General features: G+C 40.2%; 1 protein-coding gene across 1 annotated transcript in view; it reads left to right on the top strand.

The window, feature by feature from the left end:
* Positions 1 to 20,747, top strand: part of rhbdl1 (rhomboid, veinlet-like 1 (Drosophila)) — a 54,061-nt gene that overhangs the window by 27,872 nt on the left and 5,442 nt on the right. The window contains exons 6-7 of the mRNA XM_085416130.1: positions 16,348 to 16,448; positions 19,267 to 19,327. Of these exons, the coding sequence (XP_085272256.1) occupies positions 16,348 to 16,448; positions 19,267 to 19,327 (162 nt within the window). The remainder of the gene's footprint in view (positions 1 to 16,347; positions 16,449 to 19,266; positions 19,328 to 20,747) is intronic.

The following is a 20,747-nucleotide window of genomic DNA, read 5'->3' as shown; positions in this document are numbered from 1 at the left end:
CTTTGCAGACTCCGTCTCTACGTGCACATCATCTTAGGGTTTTCATCCTTTCACGCCCACGTTTCACCAGGGCACGCAAAGATGGATGAAGATGTTAGATTGGATGAGGACTGATTGCAAGCCACGCTGCTCGACTTCAAGGAGCGTATCGGCGGCATAGGTGATATTTCCCTTATCTCTTTTTTGTGTGGATGACACAGAAGTGTCCATCTCCTTCCCCGGGTGGAAAATATCTTTAATGGAGCTCCACCAGCCTGACAGCACTATTATAGTTGAAATGAGGCTCAGAAATGGTCGCAACTATGGCAGATGGCATTTGAAGCTATGAGCTTTTCAGACTGTAAAGTAGACAAAAGGCCGTGTGACATACAGCCTGCCTCTAGCTTAGTCACCCAGACATTTACTTATTTTTTGTCCAGCCACTATCAAACTCTGTGCTCATGTATCAGACCTATAGAAAGACGTCTTACAATCAAACTGAATCAGATATTATGTCCTGTGCATTATGGATAAAGCTAATGCATAGTTAATCAGTTGAGCTGTTACTACAGATCCATTTCACAACTATTTATATAATTTATACTTTGTTGTAATCTCTGTTAAAGTCTTTTCATTAATGAGGATGTTTGCTTTTGTTTTTTATGCTGAAAGCATTTTTACTTATCAAATGCCTTTATAGAGTTCATGCTTAATTAGTATTTTTATATATTTTTAAAGTGTATATTGGGCTGTTGGCTATAGAATTGAGCATTGATGTATATGCTGATGTACTGGTCAATATTTTCTCACCAGTAATAGATGAAGTGATCAGTTCATTCTAAAATGATTACAAAGAAATTTCTTTTTCGGCCCTTACACAGATCAGTATGACTATGAAGTTACAACCTCTCTCAGGTTTTACAGTTTTTATATATCAGCACATTACATATCATCTGTTCCTTACTTGTTTTTAAAGGCAGGTAAATAAAACCTCAGATAAGCAACAACTCCTGATGTAATACATTTTACTTTAAAAAAGCCTAAATGCAGAAGCAGCGTGGGACACTAGGTATAGAGTGATGTGAAAAAGTGTTTGCCTACTTCCTGATTTATTTATTTTTTATGTTTTCAGACTTAAATGTTTTAGATTATCAAGTAAATGTAAAAATTAGACAAAGATATCACTAGTGAAAACAAAAACAGTTTCTAAATGAAAGTGTTTATTATTAAGGGGAGAAAAATCGCGCCCTCGGTGAAAAAGTGATTGCCCCCTAAACCTAATAACTGGCTGGGCCACCCTTAGTAGCAACAACTTCACTCAAGTGTTTGCGATAATGTTTGCGGCAAGGAGTCTTTTACAGCGCTGTGGAGGAATTTTGGCCCATTCATCTTTGCAGAAATGTTGTAATTCAACTACATTGAAGGGTTTTCAAGTAGGGCTGGGCCATATTATACCGTTCACGGTAATACCGGTATAATGTTAGGCAACGATAGGAAAATGAATTATCGCGATAGAATATGAGTAAAACGCGCATGCGCAGTGCCTTTGTTTTCATACGCACATGGCCGATTGTTGAGTGAAACAGATGAACCAGAATTGGTTTGTAAAAATGGTGCAACTTCAGTGATGTGGAACTGGTTTGGTGTTTGTCCGTCAGATACACGACAAAGCACATTTTTTTGCAGAACATGCAAGCGGCCGTCGTTATCCGATTGTTCAGTCTGACGTCACTAGCTGTGTCTGGGTCTAAACTCCGCTGCAGGTCCATATATCAAACGATCACTATGGCATTACTGAGAGTTGAAAAACTGTCTAAAGTCTTTCATCTTTAATAAAATGATCAGCGTTCTGCTCTACCAGGTGTAACAATTGAGTTTAACATCCAGGCATCCATGAAAACGGAATTTATGACATTTAACGGAGTTAGAAGTTAGCAGGGAGTTAGCTCGCTAGCTTCTATCTAAATACAATATAGCATGTCCTGACTGCGGGGTTTTGGAAACAAATTAAAACGTACAGCTCTGTTATCACTTCCAGCATAAATGAAGACAGAAAACTAAACAGCAGTGACGTTTGTAGGGTTACTGAAGTTGAGCTACCTGGTATATAATGATGTGCTACGTGACCGCTAGCGACACAGCTATGTTAGCTTAATATAGAATAGAATAGAATAGAATAGAATAGAATAGAATAGAATAGAATAGCCTTTATTGTCATTGTACAGAGTACAACGAAATTGGAGTGCCACTCCCTTGGTGCAAGTTTCAATAATAAATATAAATGTAAAATATAAAAAGTACAAAAAAACCAATCGTAAGTACTCAAACAATAGTATGTACAATATATACAGGATAGCAGCATTAATATAATGACAGTATGAATAGTAGCATAATATAATGACAGTGACGGTATGGAATAGGTTCAATTGTTTTTGTGCTTATTTACTACGGTGATAGCTCTGGGAAAGAAGCTATCCCTGAATCTGTTTGTCCTGGTTTTATGTGACCTGTACCGTCGGCCTGACGGTAATAGTTCAAACAGTTGGTTGCTGGGGTGAGAGTGGTCCTTGATGATATTGCCAGCTCTGCTGAGGTACCGAGAGTTTGCAGTGACCTCCAGGCTGGGCAGAGAGCAGCCAGTGATCTTCTGGGCTGTGTTGATGACCCTCTGCAGTACTTTCCTGTCTGCAGCTGAGCACCCTGCATACCATGTTGTTATGCCGTACGTTAGGATGCTCTCTATGGTGGCTCTGTAAAATGTCACCAGCAGCCTCTCCTCCAGGTTGTTCCTCCTGAGCACTCTCAGAAAGTGGAGACGCTGCTGGGCCTTTTTAACCACCGCTGTAGTATTTGCAGTCCAGGAGAGGTCATCAGATATCTGCACGCCCAGAAACCTCATGGAGTGTACCCTCTCCACACAGCTCCCGTGAATGTAAAGTGGGGCCGGGTCTGCTCTGCCCTTCCTGAAGTCCAAGATAAGTTCTTTAGTTTTCGTGGTGTTCAGTTGGAGGTTGTTAACTGAACACCACTCAGTCAGTCTGTTGACCTCATCTCTGTAGTCCGACTCATCCCCCCTTGAGATGAGTCCAACCACTGTGGTGTCATCCGCGAACTTTATGATGGTGTTTGAGAGATGGGTAGGGGAGCAGTCGGATGTGTAGAGCGTAAACAGGAGGGGACTCAAAACACATCCTTGTGGAGACCCGGTGCTGAGTGTGATGGTGCTGGACCGGTGGGGGCCGAGTCTGACAGACTGTGGTCTATTTGTCAGGAAGTCCTTGATCCAGAGGCAGATGGGGGTGGAGAGTCCCAGGTGAGACAGTTTCTGGACCAGGATCTCCGGGATGATATGATTGAATGCTGAGCTGAAGTCCAGAAAGAGCATTCTCACATAGCTTCCTCGGTGCTCCAGGTGACTCAGCGCAGTGTGGAGCGCTATGGTGATAGCGTCCTCGGTGGAACGATTTGTCCTGTAGGCAAATTGGTGGGGGTCCAGAGTGGGAGGCAGACCGGCCCTGATGTGCTGACAGACCAGTCTCTCAAAGCACTTCATCACTACAGGCGTAAGTGCAACAGGCCTGTAGTCATTTGGGCTGTTATAAACAAGCTAACTTTTTTTTCCACTCGATAAGTTAACGTGAGTGTTGTCGGTGGTCAGGAACAAATGTAATCGCATGGCAGGATGCTGTAAAAGGACCAAACTTCAGCCAGGAGAACAACTGAGATAATCCATCCACAATACGAGGTTAGTCATTCATATACTGCTGCATGGGCTGGGCTGTAGTTTCATCCTAAGGTTTTAAAAACTGAGCTTAAATAAATGATTAGTGGTAATAAAAGCCGAGGGAGGTCAACGGTGATCACTGACTGTTTTAGGAGCTTTTTGAGATCAAATAGAAGAAAATACATAACATTAAACATGTTAACAACACAAAAGCCATATTAAACGCAGACTACTTTAGACCCGGAAGTAGGATTCGTCGCGTCATCACTGAACAACCGGATTGTCGTATTTGTCGGACTAAGATGCTCTTAAATCTGGGAGTAATCTGGGTCCTAAACTCCGTATGCTTCAGGTCAAACGAACACTGCAGCATCACTGGGAGTTAAAAACTGTCTAAATTCTTTCATCTTTAATGAAACGATCAGCATTGCTGCTTAACCAGGTGAAACTATGAAGTTTAACTTCCAGGCATCCATGAAAACAAAATTTATTACATTTAACGGAGTTAGAAGTTAGCAGGAAGCTAGCGGAAGTTAGCTCGCTAGTTTCGCTAGTTACCTAAGTATGATATAGCATGTTCTGACTGAGAGATTTCTGGAAAAATTCAAACGTACAGCTCTGCTATCACGTCCAACATAAATGAAGACAGGAAACTAAACAGCAGTGACGTTTGTAGGGTTACTGAAGTTGGGCTAGCTGGTATATAATGATGTGCTACGTGATCGCTAGCGACACAGCTATGTTAGCATAACATAAACAGTGAAGCTGGAGGACGAACACTAACACTTTTCCACTTATAAAAGTTAACGTGAAGGTTCCTGATAGTTAGAGACAAATGCAGTCGCATGGCAGGGTGCTGTAAACGGACCAAACTTCAGTCAGGAGAACAACTGAGATAATCCATCCACAATACAAGGTTAGTCATTAATATACTGCAGCAACATGGGAATAGAGTAGAATTCATTCATTAATAAATCAATGGTACAGAAGTGGAGGAAGCAAGAAAAATGAGTTTAATAAAGTTTGATTCTGACTGCTTTGTTTCGCTTAATGTGCCTTATAATCCCGTGCACCTTATGGTCCGAAAAATGCGTACTGCACACTGCAGTTTAAGGTTGCAAAGCAACTCTTTTTAACTTCAGTGGATATTATACATGGTTATGCTCAGGATATGTCAGCCCATTTCTACTGGAAATGCCTTTTGGTTAAACGTTCAGCAAGGAATTTGCATTTGCACTGTTACATTTTTATAAAGCTTTAATGTACATAAAAACCAGCTTCTTGTTTAAGTGAAAATAAATGGAAGGTTGTCTTTTTGCGCTAGTAATGTTGTGGAGTTGTATTTTGTCTTGTTATTTATATCGTTATCGCAAATTTTCAAATATATATCGTGATAAATATTTTTGGCCATATCGCCCTGCTCTATTTTCAAGCATGAACTGCCTTTTTAAGGTCATGCCACAGCATCTCAATCAGATTCAGGTCACGACATTGACTAGGCCACTCCAAAGTCTTTATTTTATTTTTCTTAGGGCATTCAGACGTGGACTTGCTGGTGTGTTTTGGATCATTGTCGTGCTGCAGAACCCAAGTGACCTTCAGCTGGAGGTCACAAACAGATAGGCTGACATTCTCCTTCAGGATGGTTTGATAGACAGAATTCATGGTTGCGTTCATCACAGTACATGACATTCCTGTGTTAGTTTTACATCAGATGTAACGGGACTCAAACCTTAAAAAAGGTTTAACTTGTTGTCTCATCAGTCCACAGAATATTTTCCCAGATGTCTTGGGGATCATCAAGATGTTTTTTGGCATATGTGAGAAGAGCCTTTGTGTTCCTTTTGGGCAGCATAGGTTTTGTCCTTGATCTCTCTATGGATGCCATTTTTGCTCAGTCTCTTTCTTATTGTTGAGTTGTGAACTCTGACCTTAACTGATGTAAAGGAGGCCTGCAATTCTTTAGATGTTGTTCTCTGGTCTTTTGTGACCTCCTGGATGAGTTGTCAATGTACTCTTGGAGTAATTTTGGTCGGCCAGCCACTCGTGGGAAGGTTAACCACTGTTCCAAGTTTCTTCCATTTGGGTATAATGGTGGTCTCACTGTGGTTTACTGGAGTCCCAAAGCCTTAGAAATGGCATTGTAACTCTTTCCAGGCTGATAGATGTCAGTGACTTTGTTTCTTAGGTGTTTTCTGTAGATGGTGACATGTTGTATTGCTTTTTGAGCTCTTTTAGCCTGCTTCGCTTTGACAGACAGCTTATATTTAAGTGATTTCAACAGGTCTGCCAGTAATCAGACCTGGGTGTGTTTAGTGATTACAGTAATTGTGGTTGAGCACAGTTCATGATTTAACAAAAGGGGCAATTACTTTTTCACACAGGACCAGGTAGGTTTGGATAACTGTTCTCCCTTAATCAATGAAATCATCATTTAAAAAACTGCATTTTGTATTTACTCAGGTTATCTTTGTCCAATATTAACATCTGTTTGATGATCTGAAACATAAGTGTGACAAATATCCAAAACAGTAGGGAAACAGCAAGGGGACAAACATTTTTTGACACTACTGTATCATGATTCAGTAGCCTGTAGAAGCACCTTTAGCAGCACTAACTTGAGCACTATTTATTTTCTGCATGATTTCTTATCAGTCTCTCGCATCATTTTGAAGGCATTTTGGCCCGCTGTTCTTTGCATCATTGCTTCAGTTCATTGATGTTTGCAGGCATTTGTTTATGCACAGCTCTCTTAAAGTCCTGCCAGAGAATTTTGACTGCGCCATATCCATTTGGCCATTGATTCATTGATCATTGAGCCCAGTTTTAGCCTCACATTTGACACTAGAATACTTTGGTATACAGAGAAGTTCATGATTGACTCAATGAATATAAGGTGCCTATGGCTGAAAAGAAGCCCAAATCATAACTCCTCTACCACCGTGCCTGACATTTGGAATGAGGCGTTTGGGCCAATGTGCTGTTTCTGGTCTCATCTGCCCAAAGGAAACAGTTCTGGAATTTGTTTAGATGCAGCTTTGCAAACCTGAGCAATGCTGCCATGTTCTTTTTAGACAAAAGCTGAACATTGCAACGTCTGACCTTTGAATGAATTTGCTAAGATTTCCACTCCTGGGAAGACTGGCAACTGTCTTGAATGGTTTCCACTTGTAAATAATCTGTCTCACTCTAGAATGATGGGCTTCAAATTGTTCGCCAATGGCCTTGTAACCCTTCCAAGACTACTGGGCAGCAGCAGTTACTTCTCTGAAATCACTGTCTTTCATCCTTGGCATTGTGTTAACACAAACCTGAATGCTCCAAAGCAGCAAACTGCCAAACATGCTGCTTTTATAGAAGTGCTCACACTTGCTGATTATCAGTTAAGCTGATGCTTAACTGTTGTTTAATAAATAATGATGTTATAATATGTCACATGTTGTTGGTCATGTGATGTTATATTAAACCCATTTTAAGACCTGCAGAGATTAGAATTTATGTACTTTCTTTTTACTATACCAGTAACTTGAGCAGATTTTGAACATTATTATTTGAGGCCTATTAATTACAGACATGACATTTTTGGCAGTTTTATTCTTTCACATGAGTTCATTCAGTATGGTGTGAAATAATGTCATCCTAAAAGATCTAACACCATCACCATATGTGCAGCTTTGTCTATGTATGTTGGTGTTTTTTGTTTACAATTGCATTCATATTTACACGATAAATTTTTTTAAACCCAAAGAAACAAAAGAATCCACGCAAATTTCACAGTGCGCTCCTATGTATTTGTTACTTAATCTGATTCCTATTAAAACAGCAGGTACAAGCAGCGGCATCGTGATTAGCTTGTTTAACAGGAACTCTTCTAAATGGACAGCAGAAAATTTAAATGGCAGCACACTGAGGTAAAACCTGCAGATCTGATTGCATGATTGCAGCCTGACTGTGTCACCATTCCTCATGCACTCATTCTTTCCATCAATCTACCCCTCTTCTTATTTGTGCTTAGTAAATAAATCTGATCTGGCATTTCTTCAGTTTATTAGCCAACACAGGCAGCCCTGTGATGCAGAGATGCTGACTACAGCACATCTCTGTGCAGAGCCACAAGATTTAATGCATACAGGATGTCTGAGGTGACTGTGTACACATACAGCAAACCTAAAAGCTAACAGTCTAACAGTATCAGTGAGGAGGTGTTTTCCTGCCCGATAGTTTAAGTGTTCGGCATCTGTTTTTCTTTTTTTTTCTTTTCGTTTTGTTTTATTTTTTTAATCTGCAGTAGTCAATATTTTTGTATTACCAATGACTCAGATGACCAACCTTAAAGTGACAGTTGTGACACATACTGAAACACCCACAGATAAATCGCCAAACTCTGCGCTTCTCCTCGGTGCTTTAGAGTCTTTTAGCTCATTATTTTGGTCCCATGGCCTGAAGCTTTGCTGGTCTGGTCCACTCTCATCGATACAGTTTCCAGTGGAAAAATTGCTAAGGCCTGACTGTAATGTACCTGACCCAACAGCTATAACACCCAGAGTGATTATCCGGTAAACATGGAGCTTAAAGCAGTTGAAAAACCAGATATTTCCCTCAAGAGTTGATGAAATCCAAACAAAGATGAAAAGAAAATACAATACTGGACATTTGTTGGGTTTTTGGAACATCGAGTCTTTAGTATTTGCTGGATGAATAGTTACAGTTATGTGAAAAAGAGAGTGCACCTCATAATTCAGGAGTTTGTAGAACCACCTTTAGCAACAACTTGAGGAAACTGTTTTCTGCATCACTTTGTCAGTCTCTCACATTGTTGTGGAGGAATTTTGACCCACTCTTCTTTACAATGTGCTGATGTGCTGTGTTTGCTTTTCACTAGTTGTGCTGAAACTAAACACAACATATCAGTTATTTTGAGTTCATCGAAGTTCCACCACATCATTTCAGTCAGGTTAAGATCTAGACTTTGACTGGATCATTGCAACCCTCTGATTTCTTTCTTTTTCAGTCATTCTGTTGTAGTTTTGCTGCTATGCTTGAGATCATTGTCCTGTTGCATCTCCAATCTCAGGATCGCATTTGACTCTGGAATACTTTGGCATACAGAGGAGTTCATGCTCAAGTCAATGAATCCAAGGAAAAACGAACCCAAATCATCACCCCTCCACCACTGTGCTTGTCAGATTATATGCTGTGTTTGTGCTGATATGCTATGATGGATGTTCTTCCGGGAGTCTTGTGGTTTGTTCAGATGCAACTTTGCAAAACCCTTTCTAAACACGCCTGACTTCTTTTTTGAATTGTACTTTTACAAACTTTAACATTTCACATGCTAAATAACATAGAGTCTCGAAAGATTTTTGCAGTTTCTCTGAGCATTGCACTGAGTTTACTGGGACGTCCACTCCTGGCAAAATTGTAGTATTAAAGCTGCAGACCAGCAAACTGCCAAAGCGTTTGATTTATAGAGGTGCTCATACTTACTGATGATCAGTTATTCAAATGTTTATGATTAGGATTGCCTGGGTACAACCCTCTGAATTACCCTCTTAATTTCTGTTGAAACAGTAAGGGTGCATTTGGGTATTAACAGGAGTGTATAAAGTCCGTTCTTTTTCACAGGACTGTAAAATGCTTCCACTATCAGCTGCCCAGGCGAGCATAGGGTGTATATGCTAATCATCTTGTTCCACTTCATAGGTGATGAAAAAAAATCAGTTAAAACAGACTATCTGAAAAAAAAACAGTCAGAAACTCGTTTTTTTTTTTTTTTTTCAGAAAGCGTTTGCTAAATTTATCGTGCTGTTCCCTCTTGAACCCTCACTATCATAGTTTTAACCCAAACTATCTACAACCATTAACCTGCCTTTTAAACATCCATTTAATAAAATGTTCTCCTTAAGTGCATTGGCTATGAAATAAATAGTTGAAGTAGCTACGGTTGATAGTTGGCCACATAGCTGCAGACACTGAAGAGCCTCGTGTCATGTTTCTCCGTATTTTTCAAGGTTAGAACATTTACTGTACTCGGGCACAGCCTGTATTTTACTGGCTACACAGCAGCGCAGCCTCAGGCACTGTCAAACTCTGGCCTGCGATCACCTTACCACCACTTGTCCCATAGAGACTGGAAATCCCAATTTGACCCATTGCTTAAGGGCAGCCTGGAGTATCCATGTGTGGTTTGACAGAGAGGCTCAGTTCTGTGAGCAGCATTGACTTTACTGCAGCAGACAGAGTATAGCCCCGAGTGTGTAGTTGACCTATACACTCTATAAAATGCATCATTTTTACTGTCTACATTGCAGTTGACTTGAGGATGTTGCAAGCTCACAAAAAGATTTGAGGATGTTGATGATGATGACGGCGCCAATAAATATCATGTGCTTGAGATGGAAAGTGTCGGCTCACTGCTGAAGTAATCGCACTCCTCACGTCTCAGCTCCTGCTGAGTGCGAGAATCCTAAATCTTAAATCCCCTGAGGCAGAAGAGCCCACATGATGCGCTTGTTCAGTATTCATACTGTATTCAGAAGCCTCTCACCAAAGTCAGGTGAGCAGGAGGAGATAGCAATTCGTATCCTCCCTGTGGGGCTCCGCTCTTCCTCCGAGCCGGAGGTCCCAGGTTGTTTCCTCTTCCTCACCTGCAGATGGTGGTGTCACATCCCTGAATGTCTCCTCAAATGAGGTGATCTGTACTGGAGTCAGCAAGTCAGCAAACCTCTCTGCTCATAAAGCTGTTCCCAGCTGTATTTTGACATTCATTTTGGATCCTTTGAGGTCACATATATTAGGCTTTACTGATAGTAATGAACCCACTGAGAATACCCTCTCTGCAGTCCCTACAACTATGAGGAGATGTAACTTATTACTTTTAACTTTTGGGTTTTACTGCATGCAAATCATAAAAGCGCTGACGCTAACCGGCCTGATATCAGCCTAGCAGTAAACTGCAACCAGTCATATTTGGCTAAAGTAACTAAGCACTTAGATGTTAAAGGGCCAATAGTTCCCTGTAAGAGAGAGTGAACATTGTACTTTACATCTGTTAGGTGACAGAAATATGACCCAAATTCATATTTTCTGTTGGATATGTAAACAATATTTTCTATAAGGTAAAGTGATTTCTCAAAAGCAATGCAACTTAAAGTTGAGCAACCACTTTAAGACATTAGAAAATACATTATATAACACTGTCACAGATTTAACACTGTCTGTGAAGCTGGATTTAAGAAAAGAGTGTTTAGACTTCAACTTTTTGGAGCATATGTAGTGCCATCTTGTGCAAGTACATGATGGTTTGTTTGGTTGCCCAATAATCATACGTTAGTTCAATTTAGCTAACTAGTAACAGTATATCAGTAGTTGGAAAATAGCCAAACTGAAACTAAAGAACAGTCTAAAGGGCATGTGCACTATCCACGTAATCTCCCTCTTAAGTAGCAAGTGGTTCTTCATCGCTAACTAGCTGCACTGAAAGGAAGATTCCACTAGCTAGCTGCAATGCTAAGGTTTGTAGCAAGCAGTTTATAAATGACAACTATGTGGAGGAAAAGGTCTTTGAGTAAGGTGCACTGATACCAACAATCTGAATACTAATTCTGGCCGCTGCATATTTGATTTTTCCTGTATTAAAGTCGGTTGAACAGAGCGTGTCAACCAGATTGCTAGCAAAGAATTAGCTGAGGATGAGCAGTAAGCTTGACAGGTGCACAAGATCTGACCAGCACTATTTTATTTTTGTTTAATTTTGAAGTTTTCTTTTTAATTCAGTTTAGTTTGAGTTGGTTTTCTGACTTTTCCTCTGTGTTAGTTTTAGTTAACGATTTTAACCCACTCTATAGTCGACATTGGGTACAAATGTGTTTTAAAAACAAAAAACAAACAAAAAAAAACATTTCCTCAGAATTCCTTAAAAAATGGGATGGATAATGGAGCAACTGGAAAATATAATGCTTCCAGCTATAATTGCAGGCAGGCATGGAAATGGATTAGAAACTGTTAACTAAACTGAAATTCAAAGGCCAATAAAAGACTATATTTAACAACAATTGCATTAGCATAACTAAAATCCCAGATGATATCTCTCATATCAATATATCACCCGGCTCTAATGCATGGAAGTAATAAATTAACTGCAGGAATGTCCCAGAAGAAGCGGAAAAGGGGAACTCAGAAGTTGATGCTGCTGAAGTTGCTCCAAATCAATTTTTTTTCTTTACTTTGAAGAGATCAGAGACCACATACTGTATGCTACACTGTGTAATTGCAATTTGGTGGAGCTACAAAAAATGGGCCACTGTGAATCTTCTCAAATCTTTTTCTGAAGCACCAACCTTCATATGCACCATAAATCCACATGAAATAGCCCATAGGTGTCAGAGCGAAGAGAGATGAATGGCTCAGGAACACATTCTGATTACCATCTGTCTTTCCACGATCATCACCAGCACCGCGGGCTGACAAGTCGTTCTTTAAGACCGTGTTTACTCTGTGCGGTCCCAGTGTGCGTGCATACACACACATACAGAATGTGAATCTTCCAACATGCATTATAGATCTGAGATCACAACTCCAGCAAATCCCAGCTGTGATTAAAAAGAAGCTGTGTTGTTTTATCAGCCCTCTCCGCTTCCCTTATCAGCTCATTTGCATAATTAACAGGGGCTAACGTCGTCCTCGCGAGCAAACCGCCACAGTGATTTCTCCAGCCTGGAATTCTGTCCTACTTCATAGCGTCACAGCAATCCTTTTTTCTCACAACAATTACATGGTTATACCTTTTAAACACCGTAACACTGTAAATGTGATTTTGTGTTGTGTTTTGGCTGCTTTTGTTCTTACTTTTTTTGTGAACAAACATTTATTCGCCTCGACATTCAACTCGTATAGCAAAATGTTGCGCTGTCAAGTTCGCTGTCACATTGTTTGAAGGCACGGCTCTCAATCGGCATCCTTAGGGACAGTGTGAACATGCGACGCAGCCCACAAGCATTTGAGCTCGGATAGCGATGCAGAATGAGCTCAACTTTTTCTGGTGTCGAGAAATGTGTCTCACTTGTCAGAGCAACAGTCAGCAAGGCATTTTATGTTCTAAGGGGAAGCTCCTACAATATTAGAAGCAGATGAAAAGCAATGAAAAGATGGTCCCCTTTGATCAAACACTTGGCGATGTTTGGGTAGGAAGAATCCCGTTTTCAGACCTTTGTTAGAGCCAGGCTCAGTGAGGGGCAGCCATTTTCCAACACCGGCTGGTGAGGGGAAAGAGATGACAGAAGAGAGGAGGAAAGAGACAGATGACAAAGGAACAGGACTAAACACAAACCGTGGGATTTATTTCATCGTATTTCCTGTCACTTGATTCTCTGGGTTTTGCTTGTTGTAAGGCTAATTTTAGGAGCTGTGTTTACATGACTAATGCCTTGCCAGTATTTACAGATTATTGTTTGTTTCTTTGTTTTTTAAATGCCAGCTGCCAGTGCTACATTTAATAGAATAACTGTTAACTTACACTAACTGGACCTTTTGTTAGGTACAACTCGCTAGCATGATGTTGGACCCCCTTTTTGCCTTCAAAACTGCCATAATTCTTCTTTGCACAGATTCAACAAGGTGCTGGAAACATTGCTCAGATTTTGTTCCATATTGACATTAAAGCATCACACAATTGCTTCAGATTGGTAAGAAATTACTTCCCAAACACCATTACAATGCAAAGCAAGGCAGGGTGTTTCAGACCATGTTGTTTGCTCCAAATTCTGACCCCAGAAAACAAGATCTTTCAGCAAAAGTCCAGAATCATCAGACCAAGCAATGATGTTTCCAGTCTTCTAGCATCTGAATGGCAGCCACAGTTTCCTGTTCGTAGCTGACAGGAATAGCAAGCCTTTGTGGTCTCCTGCTGCTGTAGCTCATCTGCTTCAAGTTTCAAAGATGCTCGGCTGCATAACAACACAGAGTACAGCTGCTCGATGGATATTTTCTCTTTTTCAACCCATTCTCTGAAAACTATGGAGACGGTTGTCTGGGAAAGTTCCAGTAGATCAGGAGTTTCCAAAATACTCAGACCATCCTGCGCCATGTTCAGTATCATTTCTACATGCCTTAATACATGCCTAAACAAGCTGCTACTACGTGATTGGTTGATTGTATATATCTGTGTGTTAATGCGCAGTTAAACAGGTGTTTCTAATAAGTTAGCCTGTGATTGTACGTCATAAACACTCAAAGTTTCTCATATACTTGAAAAGTAACAATAATAGCAGCTGCAAGGTTCCCTAGTTGTGGTGCGAGCCAGAACAACCTCTATTAGTGCAGAATATGTCTGCTAATTCGCTACAGACTATATCTTCATCTTTCATGTACAGAAACGTTGATTGATCTCAGAATTGCTTGATTGACTGACACGCACTTGATGTAAATGTTTGTAATTTCAGTGACCCTTTGGTCTCGTTATAAATTTCTTTACATTTTTTTTAACTGTTGCATGTTGCGCACCAAAATAAAGCCTCAGTAGGTGCAAATCCTTATTTCATAGGGCAAGTGAGAGGCCAAGAGAATTATGTAATTTAATTTAACATGTCGTGTTTTATGTAAGTGCCGCTTTTTTTCCATTTAATTACTGTAGAAAAATGCTCTCGCTTGAACAGATCATGAGGCAGGGTGAAGGTTAAAGCTTTCACACAGCTCTAGCTCACCCACTGTTGCCTGATCAGACCTCTTCTAAACATGGATCCGGGGTGGGCATGAGTGACAGCTCCTTGAAATGCACCTGTAAGGATGGGACAGGTTACATCACCGTAATTGTTATAAGGCCATACACTCAGACGACATCACATCTTTTTAAACGCTGCTCTGCCAAACCTGACCCGAGGTTCACAGTAATTGAAGACACCTGTGCACACAGTGGCTTTAAGCACGCCACTCCAAAGGAGTAAATCACAAGGCATCAAATAACTGCTGCTGGATCCCGGCTTGTTGGTAAATGAGCCTCTTCATAGCAGGCGTTTAGACGTGTCATAGTAGGAAAAGCGCAGGTGTAAATAATCCCGTTTTTGTCCCACTAAGCCACAGCAGCGTGACCGTGAGCCAGCAAATGGCACTCAGCCATTGTTAATTTTATCATTTACACCTGCTGTTACAAGTCAAAACGTATTCTGTGACCGTTACGTAAGAGTGCAGTCACTCGGTGTTGGGCCATTATGCTCTTCCCTCTGTCACTGCCACTCTTTTTTATGTTTAAACTATCATTTTAGACCCATTTGGCTTCTTTCCATATCTGCACATCCCAGATTAGACGTCGCTCATGAATTTAACACAAAGCATTTAGAGCACACAAATTGGACATTATCCTCCTCGGCAAGGTTTCTCTATGTTCTTCAGGCCCTGCTTTGATCAGACATCAGCCTCCGAAGGAAAGTCCAATTAGGAAACATTACTTTTCAGCCCTCTACGTTTTTATGTAATCAGTTTTAGCAGACTCCACGCAAACCTGCCTGATTGATTGATTGATTGATTGATTGATTGAATCTTTATTTTGAACATGTTGAAAAAGTATAAAAAAAAAATAGAATTAAAAGAGACAAATGAACAAAGCAAACAAAAGGAAAACGAGCAACCACAACTCCAAATAACGTCCATGTTCAAAAAGGAGCAGGAAGAAGCATAAGCTTATTTAATCCCACCCCTTTTCCACTATCTAGTATCAATAGACTACAGAAATACCTCCTTGTAATTACATTATATGTTATGTGTAATTTTTTTTTTTTTTTTTTTTTTTTAATATATACACATATATGTTTCTATCTATCCATACCTACGTATATACACACATACGCACATATACACATTTTCAATAACCCCATTAACACCTGAAGGATACACAACCTACAATTTTATATATATTTAATATATATATATATATACATACATACACACATACATACATACACACATACATACACACACATACACATATATATATATATATACACATATACATATACATATACACATATATATATATATATACATACATATACACATACATATATACCCATACCAACAAACCCGTGCATGCGCACACACATGAAAATATTAGACAAGAACACCCTATCAAATCTCTACCTTTTCCCTGTACCCTGTAAAAACCATATCCTTAAACCGCTTTTTAAACTGCGCCATGCTTGGACATTGCTTCATATCTTTACTTAGTCTGTTCCACAGCTTCACTCCACACACAGAGATGCAAAAACTTTTTAATGTTGTACGGATACGAGGATGTTTTAAATTTAATTCCCCCCTCAAATTGTATCCCGCCTGAGTGTGTGTGTGTACATATTTAGGAGTGGGCCATGGATTTAATATAAACGGGCACGTGAAGGTCGGCTGATGTAGCACAGCCCCTGTGAGCGTTGTGATTTTAACACTGAGACTGTTGGAAAAATGCTGTGAGGAAGGTGACTTGTGCTGCTGCGTGATGAGCAAACTGACGCTGCCTTTGGTTTTTTTTTTTCCCCTCTGCTCTAAAATGCTGTCTGTTTCTCTTTCACTAAAACACACAAAACGCACTCTCTGTCTGCATCGTGTGCGCTCTCTCACACCTACACTCCTAATATACTTCTGTCTTTCTGTCTGTGCAGGCTCGCTGACAGTGTCCATCACCGACATGCGTGCTCCAGTGGTGGGGGGCTCCGGGGGGGTCTACGCTCTGTGCTCAGCGCATCTGGCCAATGTCGTCATGGTAACTGCAATCATCATCATCATCGTCGCTTCCATTGTTATGTCTGAAAACGTTTTTTGGTAGGGACAAAATGTCAGAACAGACCAACAGCGTGGACTTCACTGTTTTGTTAGTTTGTTTTTACTTTACTAGCCCGTGAACAAGGGTATGATTCTTCTCTAATTAAATGGAATTTCAACGTATTTTACTTGAAATTACATTCTAATCATATTTATCTTGACTTACTTAAAGGTAGGTACACTAGAATAAGGAGGTAACAAGTCTGTTTTTTACAGGAAACAAAGGAATAATTATACTGTAAAGTTAAGTCGCGTGTAAGGAATTTTAAGTAGTGCGTAATTAAGGAATGGAGACACAAATTGTTCTGTAAGTGATTTGCAGTACTGCATCATTTCCTGGTAATTTACTGGAAAGACAAACAATATTTCCCAAACTTACGTTGTACTTTTCAGGGAGTGGGCTCTCTAATATAGTGGCTCAACCTTGCCTAACTTCCAGATATTTTACAGGAAAGGAGACACAATGTGCTTCAAATTATTTACAGTATAATTTGTGTTTGCATTCCTGTAAAATACCTGTAAGTGGAAACATTAAGAAATGCTTAAAATCACAAACTTGTGCAGCTTTTAAAATTATTTACAGTATTATTTCTCTTCTTTCTTGTAAAATACCCAGAAGTTAGAGGTACACTAGAATAAGTGAGTAACAAGTTGTGTTTTAGTGAAAACAAGGAAATAAGTAGTAATAATAAGTATAAAGGTAATTTGAAGTAGTGTCTAAGTATTTGTAGGTAAATGTAGTTTTATTTATTTTAAGTTGTGTGTAAAGAATTTAGCAAACCACATTTAGACTGGAAAGAAGAGAGAAATAAATGATATTGTAAGTAACTATACTGTAAAATTCCTTGAAAGTTAGGCAAAGTTAAGCCACTCTATATTATGTCCTGTGCCTCGAAATGTACAGTGTTACAACTTAAGATGAGGAAATATCCTTTGTTTTTCCACTAAATTATCCAATACTTAAAATTACTCATGGACTATGTAAAATTAATTAGACACTAGTTAAATTTACTTACAGTATAATTACTTTGTTGTTTCCTGTAAAACCTGACCTGTTACCTGCTAGTGTACCCACCTTTAAGTATTTGTAGGTAAACATATCTACATTTTAATTTAAAAAAAAGATGAAATCCCGTGTATTTACAAGGAAATTACGACATTAATCAGGAAAAACTACTGGTTGTAAAGTGTACCCAGTAGTTTTTCTGCTGCACGTGATCCACGTGTACACACGAGCACACAATATTCGTTATCTGTTATCATCTTATTAACAAAATAAGGTTAATTCTTTAGGTTGTATAAGGCTGGTGTACTTCAGACACTAGACCCTTCCTTTTTTCTTTTTTGTCATCTGTATTATTAACTCTCAAGTGAGCAAGTATTTTACTGTTTTTATTTGTGTCCGCTGAAGAAACAGGAAGTGAATTCCCACAATGCTGCTTTGAGAGCCTTCTTTCTTTTCCCCAGCATTCAATTATGTGTATTTGGCACAAGGCGGCTTCTTCATGCTCCTCTAAACTCAAGGCGGTGTTACATCTGACGACTGGCTTTAACTAATCGCTGTTGACTGTGGGCAGCGAGGACGCCAGCAGAAATGGAAATTAAAACGTGCTGACGGGCCCAAAGCAAAGCCTCTGTAACTGTAACTGTGTGCTCACAGCAGCTTACAGTTTGTTTGGTCTGTTACGCTTCATGCCGGTTTGTTGTTGGGAAATCCTTTAAGGCGCCTCTTAGTTTTGCACTGATGAGTTTTTGTCTAGTTTGGTGGGGAGGGGTTAAGAAATTCTGAAACCTTTTCCGATCTTGACTTCTTAAATTTCAAGAAACCAAGACATTTTCAGGTTCAGTAAGGTTTCAGGCTCTGTATCTCACTGCCTAGAAGACGTATAGCTCTGGATAAAATCTTTACAATCCGTCTTGGAGCCACATTAAACTTTCTTCTTATAGTTAGTGAGCAACTCTTAAGTTTTGTCTCTCTCCATTTCAGCCCCCTGAGTATTATAACACGACCTGTAACAGACAAAATGCAGTGGCCGTGCTCCGGCTACAGATTGCTCTTCACCTCCTACAAGAGTGGAAGCATCAAAGCGAAATGTGTCCCATCAGACAGAAGCAACATCACATCACTCCCAGCTCAGACCTCCTCTCCCGCTCTGCTGTGCTGACCTCTCCCCTCCTCGACATTAATCATTTATATTTTTAAAAAAGACCTGCTTTAACTTTACCTGCATTCCTGCTCTTGGCTTGTTTTAAACCTACGGTCACGGCAGGTTTTATTTATACACCCCTCCTGAATTTTACATGGTATTCTCCATTTCTTTTTGTGCCGTGAGAGAAAAAGAGAAGCGCTGGGTCATATTCCCAACAGCTGGGGACCTGAGGAAGGATGGGACTGGTGCAATTATTCATCCTGGAAAGTAAATGTGTTATTCTAAGACAGGATGCCATTGTTCTTTCCCCCCGCAGGGATTTACAAAGGCTACTTATTGGTCCATTCTGCCATTCCCTTAAATTATCTTCGTCCTAATTAATAGAGTGCAACTGGATTGGAACCAGTAAGTGGAGAGCAGCCAGGTGCATAATCGCGCCTCTGTCTCGTGTAAGCGCCGCCGCTTCTCTCTGTCGTGGATGTGGATTGTCTTTCTTCATAGGCTAAATATGGCCTGAGGAGAGAAAGCGAGGTGTTCCCTGACGGGCTGTTATAACATGGTCAGATATTCCGTGGTTGTTTGTGCTGACAGGACACTTCTGTGTTGCAGAACTGGGCCGGGATGCGCTGTCCATACAAGCTGCTCCGCATGATCCTGGCGCTAGTTTGCAGTAAGTTTTCTAGATTTTACTCTCGTTTCTATTTCTGCTCTTTTTCAGCATATGTTTAACGTAAGCAGACATGCTGACACTTCAGTATAGCTCATACATGTTCTGAGTGGGGTTAAAAACACGTAAGGCCGATCAACATATGTGCCGCTTAAGCTATCATCCATAGTGGCTCAGAGCGAGAGGCTCCCTGGTTGAACATGCTGCTTTGTTTTCGTAGCATTTGAGTCATACTACTTGTCCCTTTTCTCCACACGAGGGCCGATACACTCTGACTTTCATTAGTGAGCAATATGTTCCCTCCATCTGTCCAAAGCCTGCCGCCCCCGAACCGAGAGAGCGGCGAGTCTCTGCTGGAATTTCATATTTCTCCTCAGTGTTTTCCAAACAGGGGACGGATATTTCAAAATAAAACGCAACAAGTTATTTGTGTGTGCAGCTGTGAAAACCAAATTATAATTTGCTCTGTGTTTATAGGATCAGTGCTGAGTGTTTGTTCAGCTAAAGAGACTTTGGAATAGCCCCAACGACCACAGGCGAATAATATTTTGAAAGCAATTTTTTCGAATAAAGTTCCATTTAAATCCTCCCGAGACCTTTGTCTGCAGAAGCAGACTTTGATAAAACACTTTAGCACAATCCCCCACACAGATCATCTTTAAGCAGTCACATTAGCCCAGCTCAGACCTAGCGTCTGATCTTTATATGATGCAAAGTGAGTGATGCACGTGGCGTCTTGTGCTTAAGGACAATAAAAAGTTCTTCTTTCAGAATCTGTGTGTGGAAATCTGAATAGACTTAAAGTTACAGATCCCTGAAAGATTTGGCATTAAAACACTCAAACATAATGAATAATTTTCAGAGTTTCATATATTTACCAACCACTTTGTGAACACTACCTGCCACAGTTCAAACTGAGCATCAGAATGAGGATAAAAAGGTGATTTAAGCAACTTTGACTGTGGTTGTTGGTGCCAGACGGGCTGGTCTGAGTATTTCAGAAACTGCTTATCTGCAGGGATTTTCCCCACACAGTCATCTCTAGTATTTACAAGAAAGGTCTGAAAAAGAGAAACTAGACATTTCTCTCACTGCTCTGGGTCACAATGCTTTGTTGATGCCACATTAGTTGGACAACTTCAAACTGATAGTAAGATAACAGTAACTCAAATAACAGCCTCCAACGTCTAAGGAGTGCAGGTGGAGCTTCTGTCAGCTAAAAAATTGTATGATTTGAAAAAAACATTGTGGTGTGACAAGTCTTGATTTCTACTGCACCATTTGGATGGTAGACTTTGACCCCCTTAGTACCTGCTGAGTATTGTTTTATCGCCACAGCCAACTTCAGCAGGAGGCTGGTATCATGGATGTGCAGCTGGCAAATGTGCAGTGACTCCGTGATGCTGTCACATCAATGTGGACC

Source organism: Rhamphochromis longiceps, linkage group LG8 (assembly GCF_057381845.1).
Source record: "Rhamphochromis longiceps isolate RC_006_pf linkage group LG8, R_longiceps_female_GT1.1, whole genome shotgun sequence".
Taxonomy (NCBI): domain Eukaryota; kingdom Metazoa; phylum Chordata; class Actinopteri; order Cichliformes; family Cichlidae; genus Rhamphochromis; species Rhamphochromis longiceps.
Note: the sequence above shows the minus strand (reverse complement) of the source record. Positions and strands in the feature narration are given on the sequence as shown.